This window comes from Amblyomma americanum, chromosome 4 (assembly GCF_052857255.1).
Source record: "Amblyomma americanum isolate KBUSLIRL-KWMA chromosome 4, ASM5285725v1, whole genome shotgun sequence".
Classification (NCBI taxonomy): Eukaryota; Metazoa; Arthropoda; class Arachnida; order Ixodida; family Ixodidae; genus Amblyomma; species Amblyomma americanum.
Window position 1 is genome coordinate 99458725 of NC_135500.1, and position 25577 is coordinate 99484301.

Genomic DNA, 25577 nt, shown 5'->3' on the forward strand with positions numbered 1-25577 from the left:
AAGGAAATGGCGCAGTATGTCTCACATATCCGCAGACAACTGAACAGTGCCTAAGGGAAGGGATAAAGGAGGGCCTGAGAGAAGAAAGGAAGAAAGAGGTGGAAGAGAATTTCCACCTCCTGGGGATCTTGGACATGGCACAGCACACAGGTGCCTTTGCATTTTCTCTCCATGAAATGCTGAGGTTGAACCTGGGTACTGCAGATCATGCACTAACCACTGAGCCACCAGAGTGGGTATGCCTTTCCTTTGCTGGGTACCCCTTTTGGGAGAAAATGGAAGATTGGTTTTTGAAAACTGGCTTTTGAGGAAAGTGAATGCCTGAACCCCACCCTAAGGGAAGGGATAAAGGAGGGAGTGAAAGAAGAAAGGAAGAGGAGGTGCAGTAGTGGAGGGCTGGGGAATAATTTCGACCACCTGGGGATCTTTAACATAGGGGAGTGTTCCAGAATGGTTTTTAAAATTGGTTTTGAAAGAAAGGAAATGGCACAGTATCATGTATATATCTGTGAACACCCCAACCGGTTTTGAGAAAAGGAAATGGCTTAGTAACTGTCTCACATATATCAGTGGTCACCTGAACTATAAGGTGTTTGACCTTTGGCTCACTTGAAGGTCAAAACCGAAAGCCCCACGAATTCATTACTAGGCAGCATAGTAAAGAAGGACGTTCTGGCGGGCTAGTTGGTTCATGATGAACAGAAAGGGTATAAACTGCGCTAACAAGACGGGACGAGAGGCACACACCTGCGCTTTGTCTGTCGATTTGTGTGCCTCTCGTCCCGTCTTGTTCGCACAGTTTATACCCTTTTTGTTCAGCATAGTAAAGCTTTCCCTTCAAAAATGACAATGATATCATACAAGTTTGCAAATAAATGAATAGCTTAACTCGAGAAGCAGCATGTTAAGATTCATGCGTGGTCATCATGCTGGGAAAATTTATGCTTTATAACGCACATTCCCGCTGCCAATTGTTACGCAAGAAGAAACTGTGTAGGTAATGTTAAAATTCTGCCTGCTGGTGCACGCACCACAGCAGTGCAGTCGATGTGACGGCTACATTACCAAAACCACATAGCACATTTTAACAGCAGGAGAAAACACAGAAGTGTCCCTTGCTTCCTGCGCTATAGGTGATTGCAGAATCCGTATTAGGATTGTCCCATTAGGATTGTACATATTAGGATTGTCACAGAACTGCATTCATAACAAGGCTCGCTCATTTGCGCCTCTGGTACAAAGTATTGTCAATGCTCTTTTGATCACCTATAATGAGGGTAATTTTTTTTCTTCATAGCACACTGGTAAAATGCACCAAAAAGTACCATGCTTTACACTTCGTGACAGTTGCATTTCGTTTGCTAAATGCAGCAATGCACGATATCCGCTCTACTTCGACGCACATGCTAATTTCAGGTGACGCCAAGGACTGCGCCACTTGCCAGAGGCGACACGAAGTACCTAAAGTTGCCGCCGAGTGAGCACACTACAAAAAGGACAATATACTGCCAGCCACTGTCGTTTGGAAATCATAGTTTTCATGAACTTTTGTTGCTGCGTAATACAGTCCAAATGTAAGAGGACGCAGGCACTTGGATGCGTGACTTAAATTTCAAACACGTGGCCAATTTGAAGCCTACGCCCGATGGTACTTGATCAAATGCTTAATCAAACTGGTCATCTCATTTTAACAAAGTGGACAATATCCCAAATAATCTCAAAGAATAGGAAACCATGCTAAGCAGCCTTCCTCCCCACATGTTAAACTGCCAGCCTTTCATGCCACGGCACATTTGAGCAGCAGCGCACAGAGGGCACCGCAAACCCGTGGCGCACGTGCAAGTTTGCGTCACTGTGCAGAGAGGGTGCCACGAGTCAGTGCGCTCATAATCCACATGGTAACACAATCCCCTCTGTATCAATTGCATTTATCGCCTGAAAGATTTTTTTAACGACCCTGGAGCTGCCGATTTGTAGATGCAGTTGCACAAGCTGGCTACAAGGCTTTTGTTTCCGTCATCCGCTTTTTGTCATCCCATTAGGCTCTATATACACAGTTTATAGATTCTAACCGATAAAAATTGTTCAGGGAGAAAGTGGTGGCCATGAAAGTACTATCGCTGCACTCGCGTACCCCAGCTTACCCGTTTATAAGCGCATCGCATCTTTCATCTTCATCAAAAATTACAGAAGCACTGCTTCCCATTCACTTTTTTTGCTGCCATGTTCACAGCCAATCGTCAACTGCATTACAGCACTATGCACCGTGCCGGCGCAATGCTACACTTCCTAATCCGAGAGAACAGAGCGACCACGCCGCAGAGGCTGTTGATGACCACCACAGCATTTCTTTTGTAGCAGGTCTAGAAATGCTGCGCATGCGCTTTTGACGAATTATAGGAACTGGCCTCATTGACAAAATGACCTCGAGCAGTCATATTAACATTCACTTTGGCAGGGAAACTCGCCACTTATATCTTGCACATGGCAGTGAACTGGTACCAAGCTCTGCCACTGAAAACGCAGCAGGTACAACACCGAAACAACAATGGCACCTAGTGGGCCTAGGCAAGTGGTGGTTATGATGGTAGATTGTTTTAGACACGGATCTGACCATGAATTCAATCACTTGCACTGCAAAGGCTTTCCAACAACAGTTTACAATTTGGTACTGCTTGCTACATAAGACTGACTACAGCACAATACATTTTTCTGAGAAATGTTCCATTTATTTTCCTGGCTATACATTCTCCCGTCTTTAATGTACACAATTAAACATAGTTATGGGTACTAGAGCAACCACAGCACTTACAGTAACGCACTGAACAAGTGATCAAATAAGCTATTACAGTGAGAACTCTTTCACACATCAGTTTTTACTGTACATTGATGTGGAAATGAGTGACATTTGTTGCAAGACATGTAATGTGCAATGGTGATGGCGCTATCCTTTACCTGTTTCTAAATTGTCACGTAAATTTTCAGGTCCTTGAGACCCGCACAAAAACCTCAAAAGTATCTTCATGTATTTTAGGCAAGGAGCATTCCTAGAGTGGCTTCCATGCCCAACCCAAGAGAGCAGTTAACCTTCTTTTCAGGTCCTTGAGACTCACCCAAAAGCTCACCATTCCATTTTCCATTTTAAACCTCTATCTTTGTGGGTACCGTACAGGACACCTCTTATGCCAGCAGACAAGTCAAAACTGATGTGATCAGATATGATGTAAATAGGCCAAAAAAACGTAACGCAACATTAAAAATGACCCTGCTGCTCATGTTGGGATTGGGAGAGCATTTGCCACTAGGACGAGGATGTCCTCAGTCTTTTTTCGCCAGTTCACAATGTCCTTGGACACTCGGCACCAGTTCGGCCCATGCCTTGGTTCCGCCATGATGCAGCGCCGCTTCACTTCCTCCTGCTGCTCCTGCACAATGGCAAACATTTGGAGCGCTTCAGTGCAAAATCCTTGCTTTCCTTGCATGATTTCACTTAAGGCAACTAATTTGTGGACTGATGACTGCATTCCATACGGTCTCATGCCAACAGAGACTGTCTGCACTTGCTATCCATTTCTTACAGGACTAGCTGTTAATGCAAATGTTTCTGAGAAAAGTGAGTTTATCGTGGTCATCGTCAAAAAGCATCAATGCAGTCAAGTGCGACCAGAAGAAGGGGGGGCAGGACGGCTACCCAGCAGAGAGACCCTCCGAGGCCGTGATAACATCGCCACCCTGTGCATAGTCACCAACCGATTTTTCAGGCTCTGTGGGACCCGAAAAATGGTTAAAATACTTAAAAACTGAAAAAAAAAACACTCTGCTGTGAAAAAAACCGGCCTGTAAAATCTCCAATTCTGCTATTTCCCATGTTCTGCTTGCAAGGGATTATGAGCTAGTATTTAAGCTGGAGTCATGCTGTCATCATGTCTTTCTGTACTTGTCTGCGCTGCCCTTAAAGTAACCAATATAAAAGGTTTGAAGCCACCGCTCATCGTGCCACGAACAACGCCACAAGCCAGTTCTGCGCTGGCATGCCGCAATGCACATGTCTCACCACCAGACACATGCTATGTGAGGGAGGTGAGGGGAGCATTTGCTCCTTTAGGCAGTGCAATCACAAAGGCAGAGGGGGAACCTAGGAGAACAAACAAGCCCCCCCCCCCCCACATTCCCGCCGCATCCCTGGTAGTAGCGTGCTCCGAGCCATGTCAGGCGCTGCCGCTGTCCCGTCATCATCGCGATCACCCGCACCTCTTTGCAGGCCACCCTGGTGGGCACAATGAACGTACCATAAACTCAGGTGAGAACTACAAAGGCTGAAACCTAGCCAGGCCAATCCATCCAATTAAGTCGGTTTGATGACGCCTTTAAGGCGGCGAAGAGCTGGCTTGCTGTGGTAGCAATCCTAACCCGCGTCTATGTAGATTTTAAAAATCAAACTTTTCGTACAAGACAGAGCCTTGCTGGCACCCAATTTAGTCTGAAAAATTGAACCTCTGAACTCCACAGAGTCCAAAATATTAGTCGTGAAACTACGCGTTCCTATGAAGCCTATGACTGCGCCTCAGTAAAGTCTGAAATTTCTTGCAAGTCCAGATTTTGGGAGTCCAAAATATTCAGTCTTACCTTTGCAATGGAAGAGGCAACTGCTAAGAGCGTGTACTGCATCAAAAGTGACCACTCCTAACTGTCGAATTTCAAGCACAGAAAGCAGCCCCAGCAAAGAAAACAAACACTGGAAGCCTGCAGGCCACCAACCTCATTGCCGTGGAGCAGTTCAAACTTGTAGAAGTAAGCCCACGCATCACCCAGGTCTGGCTCAATTTTGACCGTGCGGTTCAGCCACTCTCGGACCTTGTTTGTCTTGCGTTCAGTCCAGAAAAGCCTGGAAACAGCCAACCCAGGTAAATGTCACTAAATGAATGTAGAACAAGTCCAAGGAGGGCCCTCTTGACGAAGGACATTGCCAAAGGTTTCCACTGTTTCCACCAATCATAATCTTCCCAGTATGCACACATGGTCTCAACACACAGTTAACTTACTTTGGAACTGGCTGTGACATGGTAAAGGATGCTTCTTTACAGACAATTTTGTAATTTAACACATAAAACTCAGGGCACAGAAGAAACCATTAAAGAGGACCACAGTCAAGACAACCACATTTCAAGCTATGTGCAAGACACTCATATATCTGAGCAGTCAAGGGTTAAACCAAGCTGCTTCACAGATTAGTACCTGAATAACAGGTAGTCCAGAAAACTATGCAGTGACTCAGTTAAGGTGCCTAATCTATGCCAGCAGTTCTCCATGTGTGGGAGCAAACAAGCAGCAAATTTTAGCGGTGTTGCTAATACAGTTTATCACTAGAACCAAAAGCAAGCCACATCAACCAGTACAAGGGCAGCATTCAGAGTTGGAACAAACCCCTGCAGTGACGATGTACTATCGTGAGCAATATGAGCAAGAACGCGGGAGCGCGTGGCAGATAGCCTCATACCCTCCTTGTGGTGACACACGGTTTCCGCATTCAGCAAATAAGTGGTGAGGGTTCGCCCGTTGGACATTCTGCCTACACCCCCTGCGGTGCTAATCTTTCTGCAAACATGGAACATTACGTCTGCACCTGAACGTGATAAAGCTTAGTCATCCTAGGGGATAGGCAATGCGCCAAAGCAGTGATAATTGCGCCCGCATGCAACCGCAGAAAACGGCCACAATATGCGGGCGCGATGAATGGCCATGACAGTGCAAGTACCGAGGCTTGGCCGCGGGCTTTTCACATGCGGCTTGATTTCGCGTGCAAGAATCGCTGCATGCAGGCCGCGCTTGAATGGAAGTTTACTTCTCAAGCGGTCGACGATAAATGAAAGCACTGCTAATGGTTCCTTTTTCACGGTACCGCTATCAGCGTTTGAAACGAAATGAAGGCACGCAGCGCAGTGAGGTGAGAACTATTTTATTGATGCCTGTCAATGCGAAAAAAGGTCATAAAGACACTGCAAAAAAAGCACTCCTGTCAGTATATTTATATGTGCTTCCTTCCAGTTTGTGTCTTAGTAGCACGTCATGCCACTGGCGGACTGAATGCCGCACTCCATTCTCAAAGGCAGAGAAGCATAAAAGATTCAACGAAAGTTGTCTCCTGCTGAAGGCGCCGCCATTCCTCATGCGTTGTTTTCCACAGTTGCGCTGTTGTGGCCGAGTCCAAGGACTGCTTGGAAAGGCTGACTTTCATACGGCCCCAAACATGTTCGATAATGTTTAGGTCGGCACCTTATGTGCACCATGCAAGGCACATAATGCCTCGCTCGTCCAAAAGGCTTGCCACAACCTTGGGTGTGTGCACAGGTGATAGACCCTGTTGGAACAGGTAGTCGCCATCCGGGTGTGGTCCGTTCAGCACATACGGAATCATCGCTTGGTCTAATATTGTGCAGTAAGCAGCGCTGGTGAATTTTCATCAAATCTCACCAAGGGCCCAAGGCCATCGCATGAAAGCGCACCCCACACATTAACTGCTGTGCATCCGTTTGATGCAACTTCCTTGACGTTTTGCGAGCTAAAACGTGTGCACTCCGTGCGCCATACTCTCTGTTGCTAATCCCAGCTGCTTGAAAATGTTGAATCATCGGAAAACAGCACCTTTTTCCACTCGTTCATCATCCAGCCACGGTGGTCCATGGCAACTTGAGCCGAGCTGTTTTGTTAACTGTCGTGAGCAGTGGTTTCTGGGCGGTAATACGAATTCGCAGTCCGGCTTCTCGAGTCTTCGCCGCACTGTGGTGCCACTCACACGGCCGAGGTCAAGAGCACTGCGGATGTCCTTCGCAGTCTGAAATGGATTGTCGCTAGCAGCGCTAACAATGCTGAGACCTTCGGCTTGTGTGGTGCAGTGTGGTCGCCTATCGTGCAGTGCGTCTTCAAGCCGTCCTTTGGTTTGATATGCTTGGACGATCCTGTTTACTGTGCACAACAGCCATCCTGTCACAGAAGAAATATATGGCTGAGAGTGGCCCTTTAAAGACATTTCTACAATTGCCTTCCGTTCGCTGATAGGCACCCTAGCCATCGTTGGCCTTGGAATGGAAAGAGCAGCTTTCCGTCTGTCACTGAAGAAAAGCAGTAGCTTGTCTTTGCCAAGAATTCTTTTAAAAATTGTCATCTGAGAAAACAGATGGCAACAAATATCCCAATCAGTCACTGCAAGCAAAAGCAGAAATGATGACGCGAAGAGGCACCTTCCTTTATAATTGCGTAAGGCGCATTGCCAATCCCCTAGGATGATTAAGCGTTATCACGTTCAGGTGCACACATAATCCCGTTTGCAGAAAGACAGGCGCGGCAGGGGGTGCAGGCAGAATGCCCAACGGGCGACCCCTCTCTACTTATGCGCTGAAAGCGGCCGCCTTGTGTCGCCACAAGGAGGGTTTGAGGCTATTTGCCACGCGCTCCCGTGTTCTTGCTCATATTGCTCATGATAGTACAGTTGCGACAGTGGCAACCACTTTACACAGCTTACAGGTTATACAAATCTTTACTTGTCAGTGCAATGCATATGGATGAAAGAAAGAAGCAGACCCAGCCTCTTTGCTTCATGTTGAAAACAAGAAAGATTCCTACCAAATCAACAAGTTTTTTGCTCTCTCAAATCTTCAAGCACCCACACATTAATTGTGGCTCCTGACCACACTTCTGCTTAGCGCTTAATTCACAAATCAAACAAATTACAGTGGAATCTCGTTGATACGATTCTCACGGGCACCGAAAATAAAAACGCATTATCCAAAAATCGTATTATCCAAAACGGACTCCTAAAGATCGCGAATAATACATTCTTGGCACAGAACTTGCTTTTATTAAAGCACTTTAAAATAATCCGTCACTTTGCGCTGCACTTTTTGCTTTTCGAGGTCCTGCAGCAAGCTTTTTTGGAACTCGTAAAAACGAGTAGCAGTTTCCTCACTGAGCTCCGCAGACGCGACAAAGCCACGAAGCCCGTCTAAAGCTTCGAGTGCACCGTCAGTATTTAATGGCCGACGATCGCTGCTGCAATCTCCGGCGTCTTGGTTGTCATCGTCGTCGCTCTCCTCTTCAGCGGTAACATCTGCAATGATGTCTTGGACGGTGCGCAATTCACATGTCGCCAGTTGGTCATCCGCCGATACAAACTCTTCCGGAGACGCGTCGACATTGAGGTCACCCCAGTCCGGGATGTCAATCTCTGCGCCGTCATCTCCATTTTCCTCAGTATCGCCAGGTGCACAAAAAAAGCCACACTTCTTGAAGCAGTTGGCGATGGTGTCGGGTTTGACGCGATCCCATGACATCGCCAGAAAATGGATGGCATCAAGAAGATCCACCTTCAAGCTGGCATCTTTCCGGTCAATCTTGGCCAAAAAGCGTCTGACCAACAAGCTCCTAAAGTGAAATTTCATGTTTCTAATGATTCCTGCATCTAGGGGCTGCAAATGGCTGGTGCAGTTGGGCGGCAGGAAAATTACTTTTACGTTTTGCAGCCACGAAGTATCGACAGGGTGCGCGGCACAATTGTCGAGAAATAGAAGAATTCTACGGTTCGCGGCACGCATCCGGGCATCCAGAAGGGTGAGGAATTCTGTGAAAAGGGCTCCGGTCATCCATGCCTTCTTATTCGCTTTGTAAATGACAGGAAGGCGTGGGTTACGCGAAAAGCAGCGTGGCTTCCAGTATTTGCCAATGACAGTAGGCTTGAGCTTCTCGGTTCCATCAGCGTTGCAGCACAACAATACGGTGACTCTTTCTTTGCTTTTTTTTCCGCCTTGACACGTCTCACCTTTTATGCTGAGACTTTTCTCGGGCTGAAGGTTGATGAACAACCCAGCTTCATCTGCGTTGAACACGTCCCTTGGCTGGTACTGAGCAATCACCGCCGGCAGAGTCAGAAGCCAGTTGGAGACCTGATCTTGGTCGGCAGACTTCCCTTCGCCGGAAACGGTTTTATACGACAGGCCATGCCGTGTTTTAAAACGATGGAGCCACCCGCCCGAAGCTTTAAAATCTTCGATGCCCAACGAGAGTGCTATCTCATCAGCTTTCTCGCGAACAATTGTCCCGTCCACGTTCACGCCCGCTGCCCTTACTTCCCTGAACCATGCCAGAAGAACCTCTTCCATCTTGCCATGCTGGGCGCCCCTTGTCTGCTTCACGCCGGCGCCGAAGACTTGAATGTTCTTCTGAATTTCTTCTCGCTTGCCGACGATCGTGTTCAGCGTGGAGACGGGCAAACAAAGTTCGCGTGCCAGGTCGACACGTTTCTTCTGCGGATTTTCGTCGACTTTTGCGAGGATGTCGAGTTTTTCTTTCAGCGATAACGCTTTACGCTTTCTAGACATGGTGAAGCGCACGGGTGAAACGCGGCACCAAAACAGAAGAAACGATAAGGGCGAAGTGCAAGCTGAACGCTCGAAACACCAAAATGGCAACGAGAAATGGCAAGCACAAAGCCAACAAAGCCTACAGCATCGTCAATGCATGCGCCAATCACTGCTTCTTGGTCACGTGATTTTACCGTGAGTACTATGTCTTAGGATAGATGGCGCTAAAAACCTTCGGTGCGCTTCGGTGCGTTTGGTGTGCGAGCTTGCGAAAATTGCTCCCAGAGGCCGCCACACTGCTGCAGGAGCAGGGAAAGTGGATTTTAAGAGGTTAGAAGTAACCAAGCGAAGGTTATCTGATTGGTGGCTAAAAGCAAGACAGGAGTAAAATTTCACAAGACATGGCTAGGTGGCTTGAGCCACCGCCCGATGTAAAGGGTTCAGCCGTATCCATCCATCCATCCATCCATCGCTGTGCGGAGGCACGGCCGGACTCTAGCCGAGCCGAGCCAGGCCGAGCCTCGAGCATACAAAGCGCGCATCGCCGCGTCTTTAGTCCGCCGTGCCTGTCGTTTCGCTCGATGTTAATTTCAGTAGCTCTGCCCACCCGCTGCAAAGGACTGGTTCTGATGTCATTATCATACAGAAGACGTTTCCAGGATCGTATTATCCAAACCGACGTGGAAATACGATCGTATTAGCCGTACAAAGAAGCATTTACCTGTATAGGGCATCGGCTGGGAACGAAAAAAAAAACGTATCATGCCGAAAAACGTATTTAGCCGAATCGTATCAACGAGATTTCACTGTATTTGTTTACAGAGAGAAAGTTTAGCACATTTGCAATCCCAAAAAGGGAAGGTCTACCTTATCAAATGTTTGAGCTGCTAGTCTCCGATCCTAACAGAGCTGCATAAGACCATTTCCCAGTTAACACCAGGTTCAGCCTACACTTCGCTTCTCCAGAGCCGGTTCTTAGGCCAATTGGTTGCGCCCACCAAGGCGCTATCGCACGAGAAGACACAAATATGACAAGGGCCTTTTCGCCCGCGTCACAAGCTAGCACAGTCATTCCGTCTGTCTTCTTACACAACAGGAGCCTGTTTTTCTTTTCACTGCTGCAACTATGTTTACAAAGGTTGTGTACAAACCCACCGTGCCATTTCATTCTGTGAAACCTTTGAAGAGTAGAGAACACACCCTGCGCTCAGGCGAAAAATAGAAGCTGCAGCAAACTAACACTGCTCAGCCATGGCAGCTCTTCTAACAGGGATGAAAAGCATGCTTGCACAAATAAAAGCCTGGCCAAAAGGTGACTTAGGCCAGGCGAAGCTACAAAGACAGAAAGGAGGCCCACTCACTTGCTGACAGCCAGCAGGACGTGAGGGTCGTGCTCGCAGCGCTTGAGTGCATCCACACTCTTGGTCTTGCGCTGGGGCCTTGGCTCCATGAAGATGGCCTCCGCCCACAGGACGCCACTCGCCGGGCAGTCCTGCATGGCTACAAGGGGCCAACACCATGGCAGAAGTTACAGCATCAGGAGGTCAGGTTCCACAAGGCCTCAACCCTCACACATAGCTGTTCCTTAAGCCTTGCATTTTATAACTCAACCTTTGGATAATTGGGACGTTATAGTCCCTCAAAGTTCCCATTAATGAAATTTTACTACCTACCATGTTATCCTTAGTTGCCATTCATGTTTCTATTGAGAGATTTCATTTTGCTACTCCTTTTGCATGATCACATTGCAGGTTGTGTAATGCCATGCTGTCTAATCAAGAAGTATACATTTCTGTGCACATCATGCTTTTTTTTTGTCTGGTGCTGATTCAGTTTCGGTTTGTTTAATTTCAATTAGAAGAACCCATACACTCATCATCATCAGCCTGTCTACACCCACTGCAGGGCAAAGGCCTCTCCCATGTCTCTCCAATTAACCCGGTCCTTTGCCAGCTGCATCCACCCTTTGCCTGCGAACTACTTAATCTCATCCGCCCACCTAACCTTCTGCCGCCTCCTGCTACGCTTGCTTTCTCTTGGAATCCACTCCGTTACCATTAACGACCAGCAGTTATCCTGCCTTCACATTGCATACCCTGCCCATACACTATTTTGAAAAACATGAACGTTTGCCTAATTAGCGTTTTAATATTTTTTTCGAACTGAACAAATATTGGATATTAGAAGTCATCTTATGTGATAGCGCAAGAAGCTCATTCTGCTGAAGACCCGGAGTCGGCTGCCATCCTTCGTCAGTTGGAAAATTCCCAGAATATAAAAAAAATCAGAATACAGACGTAAATAACCACCATTCGGTTCGAACAAAAGCCCTCGGCATGAGAGATGGGCACACAACTCATAGGCCATGAAGGTTCGTTAATTTGAGCGTGTCAGAGAGGTTGTGGTGTGAATGTGATGTGTATGACATAGTAACATGTGTTTGCGATGTGTGCTATGTTACAGTAACTAAAAGAATAAAACCAAATATATAAATATAGATATTAGGCATCAGAAATTTTGCAGAATGAAAAGGCGGTGTTATGGTGCTTCACTCCACTGAAATAAATCGTGTGCATGTGTACAAGACGAGTATGTAGTGGTGTAGTACGTCAAGCAGTGTAACCTGGATAATGACTGGTGACTGGTAATTGGTAATCGGTAATGTGATCAGTAATTGTGATTGCAGTCAATGACTGTGATTGGTAATGTGACTGCACATTGGTAATCGGTGAGAAATGGGAAAGGAACGGAATAAAAAGAGAAAAAAAGAGGAGGCGCTATTGCATTTTGCTCTTAAGGCGAAGCTTGAATGTCCGCTTAATTTTTTTTCTTCATGTTCATACACATATGATTCATATTAGAAATTTCAATATTCACATGTACCTACAAATGCAGTTTCGAAAAACTGTAGCCTCCTGTAGATAGGCTGCATGCAATTCCAATTTCATAGCATTCCACCCCATAGCTCACAACAGCGTTTTTCCACAATAGCGACCGTTCCTATGACTCATTTCTTTCAGCTTTCAAGGCATTTCACATCGTGGGTTTTTCTCAGTACAGTAAAACCTCATTCATTCGAACTCGAGGGGGACCGGAAAATTGTTCGAATTAAGCGGAGTTTGAATTAACGAGCAGGCGCTAAAAAAAGCGGCCAGCACGGCCGGCAGCACGGGCCGAAGCTAAAACAGGCATATCTGAGATCGTTATCTCTTACTACGCGCTACTACACATTTGCGGCGGGCGATTGCGCGAATTAAAATCATAGAGCCCGAATGTCGAAGGAAATAAAGTTAATTTGTTTATGCGGTTGGAGCTAACATCAAAATGCATTCGCGTAAGCAGCAAGCTTAATGATTAAATATGACACTATGCTTCAAAAACATGTTTATTAAAAACAGATTGGCAAAGCATATCAAAGAGAAAAATAATCGGTGATGCGCATTTGTTTTCGTTTTCTTTGCCGTGACTCGACAAGCATCGCCTGCAACTTGCCCAACAGCTCCAACGCAGCGTCCCAATTATCATCGGCGGAGAAGTAGCGCGCAGCCAGATCGAGTGCTGACGCTGTTTCACATGCACTCGGGGGTGGCAATGGACCGTCGCCTCCGTCGGACTCGTCGTCGCTGTCAGCTGTGCTCGCCGCGCCGGAATTGTGCGGCATCTGGTCACCGCAGGCCGCTTCAATAATCTCGGCATGGCTTAACGGCCCCGATGTCTCCACGCCGCTGTCAACGTCTACGAAGCTCTGGAAGTCAACACCCTCCGATAAAGCAGCGTAGGCAGGGTGCAGCGCGACGGAGTCATCACACTGAGCATCCAGCTCAGCCGTGCTGCAGGCTTCTGGGCCTTCAATGAAGCCGCACTTTCGATAACAGTTCGCGACTGTGTCCGCCTTGACAGCATTCCACGATGTTGCCAGCATGTGGCAGGCTCCGAGGAGATTGACGTCGTACGATTTGCCGCTGTCCATACACACAAGAATCCGCTCTAGGAGGTGGCGCCTGTACAGTGTTTTGAGGTTTTTAATAACCCCAAGGTCCATAGGCTGCAGCACAGCCATAGTGTTTTTCGGCAGAAATGCCAGACGGATTGCCTTCAGTCCGCTGATGTCGCAATGGGCTGAACAGTTGTCGACGAACAACAGAACATTCCTGTTCTGTGCCGCGAACTTCCTGTCGAGTGTGCGCAGCCAATCCGTGAAAATTGCTCGCGTCATTCACGACTTTCTGTTGAAAGTATAATCAACAGGGAGAGTTTTTAGCCCTTTAAAGCAGCGAGGCTTCGCTGCTTTGCCTATAACTAGCAAGCGGCACCGTTCCGTGCCAGTCGCCTTTGCGCACACCAACACCGTCACTCTTTCCTTGCTTCTCTTCCCGCCTGAACACGTGTCGCCTTTGTAACTGACAGTCTTGTTCGGCAGCAACTTAAAATAAAGCGCGGTTTCATCTGCATTGAACACATCGCTGAGCGAGTAATCGGCAAGGTAGTCCTTTAGTTGACCTGTTGCAACGGCTTGCGCCGGAGCCACCGTGGCCGGAGCATAGGCGGCGCCCGCGGTAAGTGCAAGGCGTTGGTATGTGTGGCTACCCGCGTGACCGCGCGTCAGCCAAAAATAGACAAGTCAACGCTTCGACGCTCCGGCAGCGAAAACCTGCTACGGCATGCACCGGAGGGTTGGTTCGGGCAACGAAATTCACATCTCACCTCGTGCGTGCTGACATGCGTGCTGGCTTATTTTTGTTCTCATCATTCTGCATTTTTTTAAATTTTCAGCGCATTGTATTTGCTACGAGGTGACTTCTATATGCGAGGAGCAATGCCAGCCATCGGCGCCTAGTTCGAATTAACCGACGTGGATACCGGCATATTCGAATTATCGGGAGTTTTGACCCATTGAAATACACAGGGCTTTGCCGGGACCCGGCCGTCAGTTCGAATTAACTGGAAGTTCGAATTAAGCGATTTCGAATTAACGAGGTTTTACTGTAAATGCATAGTGTTCTTCCTGTGCTGCCTCCAAGGACGTAGACGAGATGAGTGTTTGGCAGTGAAAACAGGCCCTGAAATATTGTTTACCTCTCCACTACTCCACCCACACCACACATCTCCATCTCCTTTCTCCCAGCTGTGCCAATGCTGTGCCACTGCCTGCCCAAAGAAGTGATGCACGCTGCACGACAAACCTAAAAAGCAAAAAAGCAAAGAAAGAAAGGCAGCTAGGGGAGGAAAGCATCGCGTGTGACTGACCTTTAGCCATGAGGTTGAGAGCGATCTCCCTGAACCCTGCACGGACCTCAACCCGGACAGCCTCAAGCCAGAGCTCGGCACATCCTGGGTTGCGAAGACGGGCCTTTTCCAGCACTGAGCGAGCCTTGGTCAGTGCGCCTGTAGACTCCTCCAGCCTGGAGAGCAGCAGCCACAGGGGCACCGATGTGGGGCATTTCTTGAGCTGAAAACATGGGAGATGGGGGTCAGCTGAGCAGGACCATAGCATTTCCTCATGGAAGAAAAAGGCACGCCCAACGAGCACAATAAGGACTATGCTCTTAGCCAGCAGCCTATTCTATGAGGAAGTGGCCGCCTGTCAATGTGGTCAACCCTGCCCCACATGCCACACTGCTTCAATTCGATGCTAAAATAGACTGAGAGGTCACGACATTCAGAAAGTAGTCACAAAGAAATCCCTATGGCCTCAATGGCATTTTGCTAAATGCCCTTTTGATTCCGCACCCCGAACCCTCGCTCTGCACTGCAAGCAGTGAAAGCCAAGCAATGCATGTGTGACGATTCGTGCACATGCACCGGTGCCACGGCGAGCCGGTCAGTGACTTTTCCTGGAGACGGTTGGCCGCGCCGTCCTGGCGTGGGGTCGCAGCGGAGAGACATGACCATATTTGGTTGTGGCGGAGAAACATGACCATATATGGTAACCGTCGACGGCCCTGTCGAACGACGCTTGAGTGTCCCCGTCATTATGCACCCCTCGAGAGCCGCGGGGGAGTGGACAAAGGTGCGGCCACGGCTGAAGAAAGAAGCAAAGGCTTTAAAAGCGGAGGCCGACGGGAGGAAGGGGGAGAGCGATCGGGGCGAGTGGACGAGAGGGCCGGAGACGGAGCGAGGCAGAAGACTGGGACTGCGCATTGACCTGAGCCCGGGGTCTAGCCGTCGCTAACGTTCGACCTTTGCCAACGCGCCTCCACGCCTGGCAGCTCATCCAACGACCAGCCGAGAACGAGGGCTGCACAGCCACGAGGAACTCCCAGCCCGGCCGCTGCAGACAACCAGCCATTCGTCGAGCCCGTGCCACACCACGCTGACTCAGCCCCGGCGACGACGAGCCCAGCTTCTGTCCCGTAAGCGGCATCGAGCCAGATGCTTTAATTAAATCAGTTCAAAAATCATTCTGGAGTCTGTGCATCAATCTCCTCATGCCCAGTGTGGACCCAGGGCCATTTTAAGAAACTGGTTCATCACATTGGTGTCAGAAGTGGGGTCCACACTTAAATCATTGGGCAAAAGCTGGACTGCACCCCCGGCGAGAGGAGCTTGAGGCACTGACTATATTTGGTCTAATATGGAAGAAGCCCACTCGAGTGCACAGCCCTTTGGGGCAAGCGTACTTGCATTAGCAAACATGGTGGAGAGATTCACGGGCGACGGTCAGGGGCCGTCTATTGTTGAATTTTTTGACATGTTGGAGCAGGTGTGCAAAATGGGCGGGTTAACGGATGCACAACAGCTGGGAATGGCGAAATGTCGCATGTCAGGGGCAGCACATGATTTTGCCTGGAGAGATGAGGGAGTCAGGAAGGGAACCTTCTAGCGTAAAGCTCAGGCGGTTCCTCGACGCTCGGCAGAAGCCGGGGGAAGACGCACGCGCGTTTGCCTCCCGCCTTCGCTTCCTTGGGAACGAAACCCTAGCGCGAGAACCGGGGCCTGATAGTTCGAAGCAAAAGCACGCCAGAGAGCTGCTTCTGGAGCAGATGACGTCCCAGTTCATCACTGGCTTGAGGGGTCCGGTGCGCAGGTTTGTTCTGTGTAAGGCGCCGTCTACTTTTGAAGGAGCGGTAGAGGCAGCTGTAGACGAGGAGCGTAATGAGCTGCTTGTCTCCAGTGAGGAGAAGGTGCGGCTTGTAACAGAGCCAAAAAGTGCAAGCGCCGACGCGAATGTTACTCAGTTGACCGATAGGCTAGACCGGCTGGAGGCGCTCCTCGCGGAAGGCCTACAGTTAAATAACAGGGGCAATTTCCGGAACCGTGAAAGGAGGCAGGTTCGCTGTTATGCTTGCAGAGGGTACGGACACGTTTCCAGATACTGTCCCGAGCTAAACCGCGAATCTGGTACGCCAAATGGGCAGCAGCGCGCGCCGACCAACACGGGGATGGAACAAAGATATATTGTGCCAAAAAAACGCGTAGAGTCCCCCGCAGCCGAGCCAGTTGAGGGGGAGAGCAGTAATAGCTGTGCTATTGTAAGCGTTTTTGGAGAATCCTGCCCGATTGCCAAATTCGTGGTAAACGGGGTCACTTGCAGTCTGTTGGTTGACACTGGCTCCCGGATAACGCTCCTTAAGCAAAATTTTTTTATTCTGCTGACAAGGAAGGGAGACAGGCAGGTGCATGAGGCCCGAGAATCTCCGAAAGTAAGATTCGTGGGCATCACAGGAGCTGACCTCGGCACGGGAGGGCTGTACCTTTTGCGCTTCACAATCGGGAACGAAAGTTTTGACCATCCCAGCTACATTTGTTTTGATGCTGTGTCGTTGCCGGATGGTATATCGGGCCTCGTAGGTCAGGACCTGTTACGGCAGCATGGCATCGATCTCATGTTAAGCCAGAACTGCCTTTCCTGTAGCGGGGCTTTGGTCCCATTAGCAAATCGAGAGGCCGAGTACGTTGCACGAGTGGACTATGGGGAACAGAGCGCGAAACAGGGCTCGCTAACACACGCGGGCGTTAGTGTTAGGACAACGAGAGAAACAGTGGTGCCGCCTCGGTCAGAGATAATCTGTGTGGGAGCGATGTCAGCTCAGGTTGATGAGGGACACATAGGAGTCGTTGAACCTACAGAGGGGCTCGCAATAGGACTGAGTGTGGCGGGCTGTTTGGTCACGGTTGACTCAAAGAAAAGGGTTCCCGTCCGCTTATGTAACTACTCGCAACAAGAGCTTCACCTGCCGAAAAACAAAAACATAGCTACATTCTCCACGGCTGAGGTAGATGAGCAGGGTACCCCGATTTACACTACGGGCCTCGTCAATGAAAGGAAAGGAAAAGAAGGGAACCTGCAGTTTGACCTCTCTCACATCGACTGCAAAGAGCGAGGAAGAGTTGAGGGTCTCCTACAGCGCTACTCGGATGTGTTCGCTGCATCGAAGCTAGACCTGGGAAAGTGCGGAGTGATTAAACACCGCATTACGACTGGCGACTCGCCACCAGTGTACCAACGGGCCTATAGAATTCCCTACTCACAAAGAGAGGAAATGGATAGGCAGGTCCAAGAGCTAATCGACAAAGGCATTGTTGAGCATTCCAAGTCGCCGTGGGGGGCACCGGCACTTCTAGTTGAGAAACCCGATGGTTCATTTCGACTGGTAATAGACTACCGGCGATTGAATTCCATTACAAGGATAGATCCCTACCCGCTGCCACAGGTGCAGGAAACCCTCGCGCAGCTTGGGTCAGCCAAGTATTTTACAGTTGTAGACCTCGCATCGGGGTTCTGGCAGATCGAAATGGATCCAAACGATGTCGACAAAACCGCATTTAACACCCCGTCTGGCCACTTTCAGTGGAGACGCATGCCGATGGGACTTGTTAATAGCCCTGCAGTCTGGCAGAGAACTGCGGATGTAATCTTGGCCGGTTTGCTGGGAAAGAGGTGCTTCGTCTACATGGACGATATAATAATTTACAGCAGCACATTTGCCGAACACTTGGAGGCCATTGAGGAAGTGCTGGTCAGATTGCGAGCTGCTGGCTTAAAATTGAAACCTTCAAAGTGCCAACTTCTACAGCGGCAGGTCAAATACCTTGGACATATCGTTTCTGCAGACGGCGTAGAACCTGAAGCGGGAAAGTTAAGTAGCATCCGCGACTTCCCTAGACCAACTAAAGTTCGAGGCGTTCGCGAGTTTCTTGGCTTAGTCGGATACTACCGAAGGCATGTGCGAGATTTCGCCCGAATCGCAAAGCCACTGACTGCACTAACAGCAAAAAACATAGAGTTTGTATGGTCGGAGGAGGCAGAGGTGGCGTTCGAAGAACTAAAGGAAAAATTAATAACCGCTCCCTTGCTAGGATATCCAAACTTCAGCCAGCCTTTCATTGTAGCGACTGACGCCTCGAAGTTTGCAGCGGGTGCAGTGCTGTCTCAGAATTTTGACGGCAAGGAGCACCCTATCGCGTTCGCGAGCCGGCAATTCAGTCCAGTCGAGCAGCGGTACAGTGCCACTGAGCGGGAGTGTCTTGCAGTGGTTTGGGCCGTGCGGCACTTTCGATGCTACCTCTATGGCCACAGATTCAGGCTAGTGACCGACTGTCAACCCCTTAAGTGGCTTCTAAACGTGAAGGATCCGAGCTCGCGCCTCGCGCGCTGGAATCTGCAACTTCAGGAATACGATTTCGAGATAGAACACAAGCCAGGCAAGGTGCACACTAACGCGGACGCATTAAGTCGAGCTAACCTGGTACGCACCGTGAATGAGTTTTGTCCGGCCATAGCTACAAACGATCTCCGCACCGAGCAGCGAAAGGACAAAAGGCTGGAGAAAACATTTCATGCCATTTCTGGGGGGATCGCCCGGGATCCCGACAATTGTTACTTTGTTGACAACGAAGGAACCCTACGAAAGCGCACCCGGCTTACGCGGTCAGGAAGGAAGGCTAGCCAGGTGTGGGAAAGAGTGGTGGTACCAAAGTCAATGGTGCCGCACGTCTTGAGGGTTTTTCACGATGCCCCATACGCGGGCCATTTTGGAGTAATGAAGACGCAAAGGAGGTTGGAGCGCTACTACTATTGGCAGGGCATGCGTTCAGATGTTAAAGAGTACTGCGCTAACTGCCGTTCTTGCGTGGAAAGAAAAACTCCGAAAAACCGCAGGCCGGCCCCCCTTCAGGAATTCGAGGAAGTCTTGACGCCTTTTGAGAGGGTTGGCATGGATATCCTAGGCCCACTTCCGACTACGACAACAGGAAACAAATATGTACTGGTGTGCGTTGACCACCTAACGAAGTATGCTGAGATAACAGCACTGCCCGACCAAAAAGCAGAAACTGTGGCACGTGCCTTTGTAGAAACAGTGGTTCTGCGGCACGGCGTTCCGCGGCAGTTGTTAACGGATCAAGGGTCAAACTTTGTGTCGAGGTTGATGAAAGATGTGTATAACCTTCTGGGAATTGACAAAAGACAGACCACCCCTTACCACCCGGCTTGTAACGGTGCTGTGGAGAGGCTTAATCAAACAGCAAGCAAACTGTTATCCCATTATGTTTCGCGAGACCAACAGGATTGGGACCTCTGGATACCGTTTGCTGTTTTTTCTTACAACACGGCGGTGCACGAGAGCTCCGGTGACTCCCCTTTCTACCTCTTGTACGGTCGCGACCCAGACACACCGAATGCGGTGGTTGATGGACAGAGACGGGTGCCATACGGGTCACTAGATGATTATCGAGCCGAACTGACGTCTCGATTGCAAGTGGCCCATGACGTAACAGCCGAAGCATTACGGGAAGCAGCCGACAAAAGAAAAAGGCGGTTCGACACTAGGGCAAGGGCGGTTCCTTTCAGGGTGGGAGACCGCGTATACCTTGAGTGTGTGCAGGTCAAGGCAGGGCTTGCCCGTAAGTTAACGCCCAAATGGAAAGGACCTTACCGCATAGTAGAACAGCTATCGCCGGTTAATTTTCGGATTCGGGAGATCGCAGGGGCCTCAACCGCTGTGGTCCATGCTAACCGGTTAAAGCAAGCACCAACATGCTCGCCTCTTTCTGAAACGGCTGCCTCAAGGGAACAGGAGGGGCAGGATAACCTTCGCACGGAGCCCGCCATTGTAAATAACCCTGCATTGCAGAAAAGCGGTCAGAGCGGCCGGCACAAAAATTTCAGTCCATGTGATGAACTGGAACACTTTATGCAGTCGCAGCTCGGAGGCGCCCTTCTCGAGGAGGAGGCATCCCAATCTGGCAGACGTATTCCAGCCGCTAGGTACTACCTCCGTAACCGAGTAGTGGACAGGGAGGTACCTCGCTAAGACTACATTTCCTTGTTTTGTACATTACAAGTGCGCTTCGTTTAGTTTTATTTTTGTTCGTTCTCTTGTTTGAGATTTTGTACATACTGTTAATTATGGTCTTATATTGTGCACTCGAGTGGTATCTACGTTGAAGAATTGTTCTGAAACTCCGCTCTGGCTCGGTGCTCGTGGGGAAGAAAGGAGCGACTTGTGCGGGATACTGGCCCGAACAGCGCGGCGTGTGTGTGTGCGCGTGTGTGTGTATGACGAATTCCTAATGTTCAATGAACATTCCTTTTAAGAAGGAGCGGATGTGACGATTCGTGCACATGCACCGGTGCCACGGCGAGCCGGTCAGTGACTTTTCCTGGAGACGGTTGGCCGCGCCGTCCTGGCGTGGGGTCGCAGCGGAGAGACATGACCATATTTGGTTGTGGCGGAGAAACATGACCATATATGGTAACCGTCGACGGCCCTGTCGAACGACGCTTGAGTGTCCCCGTCATTATGCACCCTTCGAGAGCCGCGGGGGAGTGGACAAAGGTGCGGCCACGGCTGAAGAAAGAAGCAAAGGCTTTAAAAGCGGAGGCCGACGGGAGGAAGGGGGAGAGCGATCGGGGCGAGTGGACGAGAGGGCCGGAGACGGAGCGAGGCAGAAGACTGGGGCTGCGCATTGACCTGAGCCCGGGGTCTAGCCGTCGCTAACGTTCGACCTTCGCCAACGCGCCTCCACGCCTGGCAGCTCATCCAACGACCAGCCGAGAACGAGGGCTGCACAGCCACGAGGAACTCCCAGCACGGCCGCTGCAGACAACCAGCCATTCGTCGAGCCCGTGCCACACCACGCTGACTCAGCCCCGGCGACGACGAGCCCAGCTTCTGTCCCGTAAGCGGCATCGAGCCAGATGCTTTAATTAAATCACTTCAAAAATCATTCTGGAGTCTGTGCATCAATCTCCTCATGCCCAGTGTGGACCCAGGGCCATTTTAAGAAACTGGTTCATCACACATGACTCTTCTATTGTCTGAGAAGAAACCAGCGCAAAAAGATGAGATGAAGAAGGAGCAGACATACCCAAGCACTGACTAGCAAATGATTGTATTTAATGAATGGTCGTATAAATACACAGAACAACAGATGCGCGGAAACAGAGGAGGTGGGGAAGCAACAACACCAACAGCAAAAGCACTAGTATAGGCTTGTCAATCATGAATTAAGATATGACAACTCGTGGCGGGACAATCAAATCGAAGGTTTGCTTGCGCATGAACCCCTTTGCGCGCGATGAGAAGGACTTCATAGCATTCCCTTGTGCGCTGCTCAGAGTAACTGAAGATTGCGCACTGCTCAAAAAGTGGAACGCAATCTTGGCACAATTTATATGCTCCAAGTTGCTTTTGAGAACAATATCTTCTAGGGACGATGCAGGATTCTCTGAGGCAATCATTGATACATCAGCCCATCTGACAAACAAACGAGGCCCTGCAAGAAAAAGACACCACATAAACTATGTGGGTGCAGCACAAGACAAAACACTATTGTCACTAAGCATTCAGCGGAGACATGGCAACATATTGTGTTTTTTCAACATGCTGATTGGTGCCTGTGCACCAACCGTGAAGCATTTTCGCTGTTAAGGCAATCATCCACTCATACAGGCAACCTCGCAAGCCTAGAGAACAGCTTGATGTATCTCACAAACCTGCAGAAAACCCTGAATATGTAATGCAGTCAAATCAATCCGAGAGGCATAACAAGCAGACAGACTGACTGAGGGCCCGAGCAATGCTTCACCACTGCTGCCATTTGTGACTGTGCAATAAGGCAGACCGGACACACTGCAGTTACTCACTCCTTGGTTGTAGGTGTTGCGTGCCTCATCGGTGCGGCCCTGGCTCTGCTCGATCTGGCCCTTCATCATCCACAGCTTGGGGAAGTCGGCGTACAGCTTGAGCCCTTCGTCCAGCAACTGCAGGGCCTGCGGCAGGTCCTTGAGTGCCCACTCCAGCCGCACAGACTTCATCATCACCTGCACGCACGCACACACACAGACATCACACCGGAGGAAAGTGCACGTCTACATGAGCAGGCCTTTCAGACTTGCTATTAAGTGGGTTCATGAACACAGCCAAGTGTCCAATTAGCACAAAGCAAACAAGCAAACAAAAAATTTGAGATCACTGCGGCGACCCGCATTGGAGAAATGTGAAAGCACTGCGTTGCTGCGATATTCGTGGCTCCTATGCTACCAGCGCCTCAACGATTACGCAAATCACACCGTTCTGCTCACGAGCAGCAAAACGTGCGCACTCGTCGGCGGCAGAAAGGGAATGACTGACGTGGCCCAGAAGTGCTTCTATGTATAAACATGAAGTGACATCATGGAACTTTTTAGAACGCGGGTTTTTTCCACGACGTCGTCGGATGACGTCCAGCTGTTATGTCGAAGTCCATGGCTGCTGTGACCTTCAGGTGTTATATCGAGGTCCATGGCTACTGTGACGTCAAAGGGTAATTTTCTTGTTTAATTAATTCACTAATAACAACTCATCAACCAAATTCTCCCACAGCAAGATCTCATTCCGCACTATCAAACACAATCAAACTTTTGCACATTTATCTTCACAGAACGACATAAGCGTGCGGACAAGTTTTGCAGACACGAAACACGGGACATAGCCCAGTAATGCTTTCGCATTAATAACACTGCACAAGGATCAATTACAACAGTTTCCAGTGAGACCATCAGACCTTCTTCCTGTAATGAAAAAAGGCCCAAAAAAGGACCATGAGGATATGACGCTCCTGCGAAATTTCAGCAGCTGAGCCAGAACACATCATGCTCAGGCACACTGGTTCAAGAAAGCTGACAGCACCATTTCGGCCATCTAAAGGAAGTTCTGCAGCAAAAAGGCATATGCTACGCCTTCCGTGATTTATAAAAAAAACTTGGGAAAGCATGATGAAATAATCTGTTTTGTCAGCAAGCCTCATAATGTGTTACAAAGGTGCTCCATCATGCCCAGACCACTGAAAGTATGATGGCACGGTAATACCATGGATTATGTTCTCTGAGATAGGAGAAATGTCAAACTCGAGCAATATGTTCCTCAAGCTGTTTCTCAAGGAAAGTCCCAGCAGAATTGTGGAACACTTGATGTTTCACACTAAGACAGTGGGAGCCCATGGGTAAAGAAGCATTCCAAGAGATAAAGCAGGGATTCCTAAACCTTTTTGCCGGGCAGTGCCTGTGCCATTATAACTTGAGCACATATGCAGTCAAAAGTACTCCAAGCCTTAGTTAACTCAAAATCATATACTTATCTCAAATTATGAGTTAAAGTAATAATTTTTAACGCCACACAAAAAAAGCTTCGGTAAGTACCCGGCATTTGTAACCACTTATGATGAAAGGTTTTGGTGACGAAATTCGAATACATAAATCATGAATCTCGCCCATGAAATCTAAAAAATAATATGAAAAAGGCCAACTAGTTGTTTGTGCAGACTGCAGGTTATGCCAACAACTAGGCCGCAAACCAATGAGCGAGTCGACACTCGTGTGCTGTAAAGTGCATCCTGCACCCTGTACTACACGTACTACAGAGAAGGGTGCCATTCTTCACGACTTTTACTCTCACCCACCCTAATGTGCTTCACGCAATTCCTGCACTGGCTTCACATGAAGCAAGGACACGGACTATTTCCCTTGAAAACTACAGCACAAGTGTAGCAGCATTGTTTGAGCGTTGACTGATTCTTTGTCACAAAATTAAGGTAGATAGAAAGGTGTAATTTATTAGAATGCAGGGACAGAGCACTAAATTTTCTGCATTTCACCTGTCTTGCAATTCCATTTATTTCAAATATTTTCTAATTCTACAAATGAGTAAATGAGGGTTAGAGATGTACAGCTCCTCAATAAAAGCCTCTGCTCAAGCAACCACATGGTTCCACAAGGTTTACTGTGGAGGAATGAAAAATGGCTGTGGTTTAGCTCTGGCTAAGCCTGGAGTGACGCAATAGTAGCTACATAGCTACATCTGGCCGAGTGGAACTCGCTCAGCCGAATTGCAAAGCCAGTCTTTGACGCTCCGTTTCGCTGGGCGTTCCTTCTTCATCTTCGCGGACGTGGATTCATTCCCCCGCACCCGCTCAGCGCGCTGCGCCTCTGGCAGCTGCTCCCCACCACCTGTGGCCAGCCACGGCGCCACCACAGAGCTCAAGGGCTGCCATGCAGCTCAAGGGGTGCCACGCTGAAGGCTCAAAGTGCTAGAGTAATGTAGCTGTCGCTACAAAAGGAAAGGGGCACATACAGCCAGTGGCAAAAGTTACAGCTGCTTTCTTTCTTTCTTTCTTTTTTTTATGGTTTTAAAACAAGCACAGGGGGCGTGTGCAGGGGTCACCAGTGCTTGAAGAAGCAGAAAAAAAAGTGGAAGGGACATATAATAGGGTACACACAGGTAGTACATATCTGGTTTTTGCTGCAACCATTGTCATTGACTTGGCACAGGTGCCTGTGGTGTGTGTGTTCTCTCTTTCCCTCTCCCTCCTTGATTTACTGACAAAAAGTATGGTGGAGCTGCCATAAAAAAAAACGTAAACCAATAAGCTCCTGCCTGTGCCACTACGTATAACAGGCTTTTGATTTACTGACAGTCTGATTCCTGCATGAGGCAGTGACAGTAGCCTGTTTGGTGCCAGTCAATAGGCTCGCGCATTTTCCTTTTCTTCCCTTGTACAGCCACTCACGCACACAAGCAGAAAAAAAGGTTACCCAAGGGTTTCCTGCCACCTCGCTAAGTAACCCCAGAGCTGAAGCAACGCAGGGCAAACATAAGAGGAGGCAAGTTTTTAAAAAAGTAGACAGGCAAAAAAGGACTGACACAAACGTGCATCAAAGATCAAAGGGGGCACAGGACAGCTACAGAAAATTTCTCTACAGCAGCACATATTGCAGCTAGTAGCAGTGCAGCAGCATCATCA

General features: G+C 49.0%; 1 protein-coding gene across 1 annotated transcript in view; it reads right to left on the reverse strand.

Annotated features, from left to right (window-relative positions):
• Positions 1-2707: 2707 nt before the first annotated feature.
• Positions 2708-25577, reverse strand: part of Prp6 (pre-mRNA processing factor 6) — a 52809-nt gene continuing 29939 nt past the window's right edge. The window contains exons 20-24 of the mRNA XM_077661277.1: positions 22444-22620; positions 14601-14802; positions 10715-10853; positions 4759-4885; positions 2708-3425 (exon numbers count right to left, since the gene is read on the reverse strand). Of these exons, the coding sequence (XP_077517403.1) occupies positions 3273-3425; positions 4759-4885; positions 10715-10853; positions 14601-14802; positions 22444-22620 (798 nt within the window). The 3' untranslated portion in view covers positions 2708-3272. The remainder of the gene's footprint in view (positions 3426-4758; positions 4886-10714; positions 10854-14600; positions 14803-22443; positions 22621-25577) is intronic.